The 10,253-nt window shown below is 44.6% G+C and overlaps 1 protein-coding gene across 1 annotated transcript; it reads left to right on the top strand.

Moving 5' to 3' along the window:
- Positions 1 to 7,772: 7,772 nt before the first annotated feature.
- Positions 7,773 to 10,228, top strand: LOC131473609 (Krueppel-like factor 2). Its single transcript, XM_058650908.1, has 3 exons — positions 7,773 to 8,128; positions 8,299 to 9,259; positions 9,373 to 10,228. Exons 1-3 carry the CDS (start codon positions 8,057 to 8,059, stop codon positions 9,546 to 9,548), a joined length of 1,209 nt encoding a protein of 402 aa, XP_058506891.1. The 5' UTR covers positions 7,773 to 8,056; the 3' UTR covers positions 9,549 to 10,228.
- Positions 10,229 to 10,253: the final 25 nt, after the last annotated feature.

The raw sequence follows: 10,253 nt of genomic DNA, 5'->3' as shown, positions 1-10,253 counted from the left end.
CACTTGGATCCAGCAGAGTGGACAAACTATCTGTTTGAATACATACATGTGAACATGGAGCCGGGAACAAACACACAAACGCCGTGACTGGTAGTTGTGTGTTTGGTAACCATGACTACCAATATTTGTGACGTGACTTTAACACGCTTATAATAAGTGGACTTGGCAACGATGATCACAAATGGAAAGATGCTTGAGGAGAGGAGGGGTGAGTGGAGGAGACCATCATGACAGGAGACGTTAGAACCAGCCAAGCTACTTGTCTCCTGGTGTCCATTCTTTATACAACACATGAGAGTGGCCTTACTCTCCTTTTCAACTCTTGCTGTGAAAGAGACAAACATGTCAAACATGCTCGATAGTAAAATAACTCGTATTTCCTGACGCGTGTGTTGAGCCTGACAAGCTCTTGGAATTGTCAGTGTGAAAATGTGGCGAGGGCCACTTCACGCCCTCGCGACTCTGCCCTTTCTCATTTTATCAGATAAAAAGAACCTTTCTTTGCACGACGGAGCGGAAAAAACAACATTTCCACAGTCAGTGAAGCCATGTGTGTGTGTGGGGTGTGTGACGAGTGGGACCCGTATGATTCCTGGTGTTAACAGCTAATAAATTGGGGCCCCTCCCCCTGGTGCTCTTCTGGCTCAATTATATCCACATGTAGCCATTATCCATGCCATGCTGGCCAGAGTGCGCTGCATAGTTTTAAAAGGTGTGTTTCCATAACACTTGCTGAGCGCTTCCCCCGCGTGTTGAGACGTACGTTTGGGTTCCGTGGAAGCAGACGCTCGCTCTGTTCACGCAGCGTGGAACCAGTGTGTCGTCCCACCACAGTAAAGTGTTCACAGACGATAAACAGCTTTATCACCGGAGTAAAGCAGCAAAGAGGAGCTTTCTTCTCTCTCGCTCTTTAGATCTTTAGTTCAATGTGTTCTTTGTAACATATTTGACACAACTTTCTGTATTTGATTCAATAACTTTATCGTCTGTTAGCAGCATAATTCAAAAAGTAAAGGTCAGATTTGAGTGAAAACTGATGTGAATGTAGGTGATAAGAAGAAGAAATGATTTGAATTTGTTGCGGATCCAGATTCAGGATTTTATTCTAACAGTTAACCTTGCAAGAACGGAAAACTGGCACTGAAGGTGATCAGCATTGGCAGAGGTTTGCGTTCTCTGGTTAGTGTGTGAACTTTAATCAAATGTAGAAGAAAAGAAAGAAACCCTTAAATTCAGTTAAAGTCGAGACTTTAAAACCTCCAGCAAACAGAAGATACAAGGGCTGTGTGTAAGTGTGTGTGTGTGTCTATGGTCCCCGGTATCTACAGTTGACTTTGCTTCTTTACCATGTAAACAACCCGGCAGTGTCATGCGACACATTATTCAAATTAAAACAGTGTAATTAACTATTGTATATATTGTCATTGACTGGTCGCAGTGTTTGGTGACAGTTATCTGAAACAGTGAAACTCAACTGTCCTTTTTTCATGGTAATTGACTAAAGAAACTGCTGAAAGCATCTCAGCAGGTTTCATGTGGGCTCCCACTGCTGGTTTTTTTTAACCACTGTTTGAAGGTATTTGAAATTAGAGTAGGACTGGAGCCAGCTCTTTGAGTGTCACGGTGTTGGCGCGTGCCAACCTTTTCTGCTGAACATTCTCGCGCCCCCCCCTCCCTCCACCCTCCTTCTCTTTTTCCAAAAGGGGGGATGGAGAGTCTCAATGGTATCATTCTTTGATTCTGTTTGAATCTGGCCGCGCGTGAGCAGGAAAAGGAGCCAAACGTGCTTCCTGAGTGTTCCAGGGGGGAAACGCTGTAATAAGCGAGGGGTGGGTGGTTAAAAATAACTGGGCTATATAAGCCCAGAGCAGGATCCCACTCACGCTCAAACTCTCACTGACTCTCGCTCAGTCAGGACGTCCCGCGCAGGCCCAGCGCTTCCTCTAACACTCGCACACTGTTTTTCCATGAGGCAGCGCTGATGTGTCCAAATTCTCACAGGCCTGACGTGGACGTGATGCAGGCCTGTGTCCGTGTCACTGATGCCTCAGTAACAGCGTGTGACACAGGGTCTCGTCATGGAGAATGTAGGGCGCGTGTTTTCTGAGGCGAAGGAAAACGTCATGTTTTCATCAGGCTAAAGTTACTTTTTTCCTCTAATCTTAAATAATATAATAGGATTTTTGTTGGTTGAATTTTCTATCAGAGTGTTAGTAGCTCTTTGACTTATAAAGGTTTGACTTCATTGGCTGCCATAAATGCTCATCAGGCTAACGGCTACTGGTTGTGCCAGACTCAAAACCTATTTATTTTGAATGGCTCTTAATACACAAATCTGACATCACTGAATCCCGACCAGCTCCAAGGTGTACTGCTGCAGTCAAAGTGTCCCGCACACCCATCATCATCATCATCATCATCATCATCATCATCATCATCATCATCATCATCATCTGTGAGGCCCAGTGAATCCATCTGTTGGGTACGTACACTCCTCCACAGGAAGTGACGATCAGAGTGAAATGCAAACGTGTGAAACATCACACCTGCCAGCCACAGATTCTTTTTTTTCTTCTTTTGGTTGTTTTTACAACACTTTCACATCAGTTTCACAAGTTTTATTCAACTGCAAATGTTTCAGTCGCAGCTTTCACCAGAGTGTGAGCAAAGAATGGATGAAACAGCTGCGGGAAGGACAGAACGAGTGAAACTTAACTACATAACTGACCCTCTATGTCCATTAACTGCTCAAAATAGTGGAATATGTAACGCACGGGATTAGAGAAACGTCGTCTAACACCGACACCTGGCTTTAGACTCTGAGGTCACAGGTGTTTATGGGCTACAGCCATGATGAGAATGATGTCAGCACGACTCTGATCTCAGCCCACTTTCTGTGCACTGACGTCTTTTTGGTTGCGCTGTAAACGTGACCGTCACTGACGGAGCTTGTGTAACCGGCGCAGTTTTACGGTCTGCGTTGTGAAGAATTCGCCGTACGATGAATATCGTGTGGAGGTAGTCTCTGTTTATTTCTGACACAAGGCAAGTAAAAGAAACTCCCGTGAAATCAGCATGTGAAACACAGGGTTATGAGCCCGTGTACAGTGAGTCAAATTTAGCATGATGATCTCCATATATGCATAATGACAATGCTTAACGGAATACGGAAACCACACAAGCGCACATCACGTAGCCGGCCCCTCCCACAGTATGCAGCAGCAGAGGTGGAGAGGTGAAGGCCAGACACGCCCTTAAATACCAGGTGGGGACCCTGAAAGTGTCCAACAGTCCAACAGTCCACAGAGATACAGGTTAACTGGACAATCTCAGTGAACTGTAGGTGTGAGTGTGAACGCTTGTTTCTCTCTATTTCACCTGCGACAGACTGGAGGCGTGGCCTTTTGCCCTGTGTCAGCTGGGATTGGTTCCAGCTCCCCTGCAAACCCTCCTGTGAAGGAGAAAACAGTAGAAAATGAATAAATGAATGAATGAATGAATGAATGAATGAAAAAGTCACATGCACACAGGAAAAACAACATACCAAGTAGCGAAGGACTCGCCCCCTCACTTTCATCAGCGAACTACGGTGGCCTTCTCATACCACACGTGAGGCCATTCGTATACTTTGAAATGCAAAAACTACACTGTCATTATATTTGATGTAATACAATTCTTTAGAAAAAAGCCTTTTTCATTAAAGCATCACATATTACTTTCAATTGATATTTCATAAAAGACCAGAATTCTGTTTTAAATCTTTTCCACTTTATGACACATGAAAAAGGGAAGAGAATGATTTCATGTTATTGTGTTTATCACTTAAACACAGACAGAAAACTGAATCTGACCCATTGTAATTTCACATGTCGTCCAAAAGACTTCTCCAGTTCTGACTTTGGCCTCTGACGGCTGATCAACCTGCTGATCGGCAGCTGTTCAGCCCCCGACTCAGCGTCAGGTTGTTAGTTTCACCCGAGTCGAGGTGTAAATGAGGGTCGTATGAGAGACACGTAAGAGCCATGTGCTGCAGGTGTGTGTGTGTGTGTGTTGTGTACACTGAAGAGCGAGAGAGGGAGCGGACTCCAGACTCCTCCTCTAGACCAGTGTTTCTGGATCCTGGTCCTGAGGACCCACTTCCCTGCTTGTTTTACACGTGTCCCTGCTCCAACACACCTGACTCAAATGATCAACTCTGCAAAACTTGAATAAGGTGTGTGTGTCTGTGTGTGTGTGTGTGTGTGTGCACATCATATTACAGTAGCTGTGACAGTGACAGTGACAGTGAATAGCTGGTTGATGAATAAGAGACTCACTCATAAAACACCACGGTGAAGTACGTCAACCCTCCCTCGTTGTAGTAATAACCTCGGCCATTAGCAAACACACCTGACCAAAAAAGAGCGTTGACGCGTGTGTGTGTGTGTGTGTGTGTGTGTGTGAAGCCTGAAGAAGTACATTCAATTTCTTCTAGTAAAAGCCCTTCTACATGTCACAGACATTTCACACTTTATATCGTGTTTGTTAATTTACTCTTCGATAGTAAAGTGAGACGTCAACAGACTGCCGGTCACTGATTGGTCAGAGAGTGTCGTCACAAGCGTGAAGTCCGACACAGGAACCAAACCGATGGAGGCCGGACTGTAGATGAGTTAAAAAAAGCTACAGCACTGCTTCACTCTGTCAATCACTGAGTCTGTGCTCCATTCATGCAGGAATTACTGAGCGATTTAGTGAACAAATGTTTTTAAAGAGCTGATTCTAATGATCCAGTTACACAGTTTGTGTCACGTTTAAAAATATAGAAAACAACACGTCATGGCAGCCGCGCTTTGACGACCTAACCCACGTATGAAGTAATGGAAAACAACGTGTCTGACACCAAACCATCGTGCTAGAAAAGTATAATGTAAAAGTGCCATAAGTTAAGATCTGGCTTCATAAAAGCAAATGTTTCCAAATGTGTCGGATAAAAACTTCATGGTTCGTCCGTTTGTGAAATGTCAAATAAGTGATTTTCAAACAAGACTGAAAAACATTTTCTGAGGCCGAATGACAAGAGTCTGATTCCAAGGAGGTCAGCTGTGGATTAAGTTCCTTAAATGTGACTTTTGGAGCATCACGAAGCTTCAGAGGCAGCCGAGTCGGAAGGGGAAGCGAGCGATTGCTCACTCTCACTGGTAGCAGAGAGTGGACAGAGCAGACTGCTGCAGAGCAGGGGTCAGAGTCAGGGGTCAGGGGTTCAGACATCAGGCCGGCTGCTTGCTCCGCTGCACCTAAACACACACTTCCTCTCCGGCCTTACTGGACTCCTGCCGTGTGACGCACTTTACACAGAACGCACATGCAGATCAGGATCAGGATGTGGAAACCTCACAGCTGCAGCGACAGGGTTTGATGGTGAGTGTGGTTGTGACAGTTCAGTGAGAGGCGGAGCTTCTGAGCTGTTTGTTCAGATGATCACACATCAGTGTTTAAGCAGGTTGTGTTTTTACCCACTTTTGCCCGTGTGTTTGTGAGCAGGGCAACACGGACGGGTGACGACGAGGATGTATATTATGGATTAATAAATTGGTGGTGATCTGGATTCATATTTATTGATCGCCTTCATCACTTTGGTTCAATTGTGTCTACGTCCATGTGTTCATTTTTCAAAAACAGAACAAAAAAACAAAAGTCAACCAAGTACTTTTCCTTATTTGAAAGAGCACAACTCCCACCTTCTTCACCTTGTTACCCCTCGACTACTCTGTTCCGTTCTTCACTTAAATGTAAAATGGAAAGAAACGATAACGACTGTGATGGATCTGTGACGAGTGCATTGTCACTGTGGGAAACTGTACCTGCTGCTTATTGAATGGGTGTGTGTCCTTCTGTGGAGTTTCAGATGAAATGATAATGTGCAGGTATGTACTGCATGCAGGTAATTAGGACATGTGACATGGTGTTCTTTAAGCAATTAAATTTGTTCCTCATCATCATTCTGTACTTTATAATTAGACTTTGATGGAGTCATATAACAAACAATGGCATTTTCAAGAGAGAATATTTATAACCCTAGACATTAAAACACATTTCATTTGATGTTCCCAGACACAAACTGATATGCAAATTAGAGTTTGTTATTTTTACACACACACACACACACACAGCAATTAGTGATAGTGAATTTGACCTCTGCATGTAACCTATTGTTATTAAACACTTAATCTGCACCTGGGGAGCAATGTGTGTGTGTGTGTGTGTGGGGGGGGGGGGCGGTGCCTTGCTCCAGGGCACCCAACTCTTGACCCTTCCCAAGATTTGAACCAGCAACCCTTCATTTACAAGCCCAGTTCCCTTCCTCTTGGCCACAGCTGCCACATAAATGATGGCCTACAGTATGACAGGTGCTGTTCTATCAGCATAACAATCATTTAAGTAGATTTACTGAACAAAAGGTTTAAAAAAAAGAAAAATAAATAGTTAAATAAGGAACTTATATAAAAGTCATAAAATGTGGTATTTATGTTCATTCTGGTTATTTATGACGATGATGATCTTAAGTGATTTCAAATCTCAGGAAAACTGTGGAATATGTTTGCCAGAAAAAATAAAAATAAAAATGAAGATTCGTGAGCCACGTGATCCCTCAACAACAACAACAACAGGGAGGCGGGGGGATGTTGTGGTGATACGGTCGAATCCGCATCCCCCCCACGACCTACACACACACACACAGCAATTTACACCTGAATGGGACGTGACCTTAAATCATGTTTACATCACGACAGGTTAGAGCATTAAAACAGCCGTGGAAAGCGTTTTCAGACGATCGTGGCGCCTGTTTGGACAAGCCTGCTGCGGGACAACAAAACCCATGTTCCATCAATGATAATGAGCCGAGAGCGAGACGCTGTTTAACAGGTGGAGACACAAAGATGACATGTCTCTGTTGTCCCTGTCCCTGTATGCGCTGCTGCCTGAGACTCTAATCCCTGCGAGGCTTTAATGGTTAAATAATGTAATAATAATAATAATAATAATAAGAAGAATAATATTGTTGTTATTATTATTATTAATAATAGCAATAATAATAATAGTAGTCATAATGATAACAATCATAATAATGATAATAAAATGTTTACTATTTGACAGCATCATTATAGGACACCCTACACTATAGACTTTGTCCACGTTGAGCTGAAGTTATTTAGTTTTATTTTGAAGACTTGCTCATTTAGTGCACATCTGTTCTAAGTTTAAAAAACAAAGTCATTAAACTGGTTTAAGTTCAGTATCAGCACACTTAGTGCTTCACTTTGAATATGAATGCAAATGAATACTCCAAGTTGTATTTAAACCATCACTAACAGCACGAGCTCCTCCTCACCAGTAAAAGTTGCTAAATTTGACACACTGTACCTTTAAGGCAAATATCAAAAATAACAGAAGAACACATGTGCCGAGTTTTGACCTCCTCATATGAATGTTATTATAATGTTATTGCTGCTCATCAGAAATCCATGTTATCTGCTGTGTCGGGGTGATTTAGTGCAGCACTGACAGCCTTTATATGAAGTTATTAGTGTGGCTTGGCCTCCAGCTGTCTTCTGTCATTAGGCTTGTTCTTTTCAGCATGTTACGTAAGCATCTCTGGTTGCTATATTGCCTTGTGTGTTTGTGATTTTTGTTTTTTTCCAGCCCGGCACGGCTCAGGTGGGCAGGTCTGCGGAGTGCGTCAGTGCGCAGGGGGAGGATCCGCGCTTTATAGGCTCCTCTGCGCTGCTCTGCTCGGTCACACTGAGGCGCACTGAGCCCCCGCTGCCTCCAGGAGCCGCTTTATATAGAGCTAAATTTACCGAACTCTACGTTATTTCCTGAGCTCTCACAATTGGCCAGGAGCGCTGGAGCTTCAGAGTTATAAAGTTGGGAGACCTCCTTCCACTTTTGAAACTTGTTCATGTCTTTGGAGCGCGGACGACAGTGACAGGCGCCACAGACACAGACGCCACTGAAACAAGACAAATCCTCATTATTATTATTATTATTATTGTTATTTTCTAAAAACCAAACGATGGCCTTATCCGGAGTGATGCTGCCGTCGTTTTCGACATTTTCAAACCAAAGAGAAAGACCCTGGGAAAACGTAAGTTAAAAAAAAGTTGTTTAAAAGTTGTATTTAAAGGCACTTTTTTGTTGAACTGCTGTGATCTGTTTGTTGAACTCATTCGTTTGACTTGTAAAAGCAGCAAAAACAACTGGTTTCCATCAATATAAAGGCTGTATAACTTATGACTTTTATCTTCATTCTTTCAGAGATGGAAAGGAGAGATGGACAAACTCGTCTCCAGCAGCTGCTCCATGCTTGAAATGGTACATAACCTGGACAATCACAGCAAAAAGGACGACGAGGATCTGAGTAATTATTTGGATCTGGATTTTATTCTCGCCAACACCACCGGCTCAGACAGCGCGGCGGAATACGTGGGCACGGTGGACAACAACAGCATGTACACAACTGGAAACTCGGTGCCATCGTACCCAGCAGACGACCACCGCTCCCCGCCGCCCCCGTACGGCGCCAGCCTCATGACCGAGCTGCTGCGCTCCGATGGAACCAACAGCAACTGCTTTGGCATTACGCGCAGCCACGGCGTCCACGGGAGATTTTATGTCAACTCCGTGCCCTTTCCGCGCCCGGAAAACATTAAAGTGGAGCCGTCCATGGACGCTTACGGCCCCAATCTGGGCATGGTGCCGCAGAGCTGCAGCAAAATCAAACAAGAAGGGAACGTTTCTTGCATGATGTCCTTCGAGCAGCCCCGGGTCGCCATCTCCCCGCGCGCAGTCAGCAACATGACACCGCCGCTCAGCCCCGACGACCAGGGAGCCTCAGACTGCCAGGCACAGCTGTGCCAGCCCATGAACTTCCAACACAAGTATCACACAGCGGCGGGTTTCCCGCACCAGCACCCGCACCCGCACTCGCACCCGCAGGCTCCGCAGCTGCAGATGTCCTACCACGCTCCGCACACTGCCTTCGCCATGTACGACGAGGGTCTGAGCCTGCAGCAGCAGCAGCAGCAGCAGCCCGGCGCGCAGAGGGTGATGCTCACACCGCCCTCCTCTCCCTTAGAGCTGCTGGAGTCCAAACCCAAGAGAGGACGGCGCACATGGCCGAGGAAGCGCACGGCCACGCACACCTGCAGCTTCGCCGGCTGCGGCAAAACTTACACCAAGAGCTCCCACCTGAAGGCACATCTGCGGACTCACACCGGTAAGTCCGAGCTCATGAATCCGACTGTTAGTGTTTCCGCTGCAGTCAACCATGTTTCCCTCTGTAAACTCAAAGCCCAGTGACTCATCCAAATGTTTCTGTCTGTTACGCAGGTGAGAAGCCATACCACTGCAGCTGGGAAGGCTGCGGGTGGAAATTCGCCCGCTCCGACGAGCTCACCCGTCATTTCCGCAAACACACGGGACACAGGCCGTTCCAGTGCCACCTGTGTGAGCGCGCCTTCTCCAGGTCTGACCACCTGGCCCTGCACATGAAGAGACACATGTGAGGAGGAGCCCACACATAAGGACTTTTATTATTTTATTATTTTATTGTGATTCAGCTGATGTTTTTTTTTCTTTATTTAAATCGTTCTCCACGTGACCAAAGTCTTTTATATATATATATATTATGTCTAATTTTGGATTTGAAAAAGCTTTAGTGTTATTATTTTCTAATGATGTAGCTGGTACTACTTTGGTTCTATGACAGCTTTAGAGAAGCTTTGTTTGCTTTTCACAGAGCAGGCAGACCAACAAGGGGCTGGCCCTGTATATACTACTCTTCTCTGACAAAACTGGAATGCGGTGTTTGACACCAAGTGCCTTTCTATGACTGTGCTACTGTAAAAACTCTCCAAGTGACAGAACATGTCCTTGTTAACGGGAGTGAAAAATGCACATACAGTTGCCTATCGGTGCAGACAATGTTTTATTTAAACTGCCTCAATGTCTGGACAGCCACAAACTTTTATTTTATTGCGTTTCCTCTTCCTGTGTGGAGTGATTGTTGTCTCCTGGTGTGAAACTCTTGGATCCAGCCCCTCTGTACACTATCAGGGCTTGATGTCCTGTGCATTATTGTTTTTTTGTTTTTTTTACTTAAATTTATATGAATATGTAAATGGATTTTTATACTGTAAAATGTGTATTTATTGTAAATAAATAAGTAAAAATCAATGAAAATGAACACTTGGCTTTGATGCTCGTGAATT

The sequence above is a fragment of the Solea solea genome, chromosome 1 (genome assembly GCF_958295425.1).
Source record: "Solea solea chromosome 1, fSolSol10.1, whole genome shotgun sequence".
Classification (NCBI taxonomy): Eukaryota; Metazoa; Chordata; class Actinopteri; order Pleuronectiformes; family Soleidae; genus Solea; species Solea solea.
This window is presented reverse-complemented; position numbering and strand designations above follow the sequence as displayed.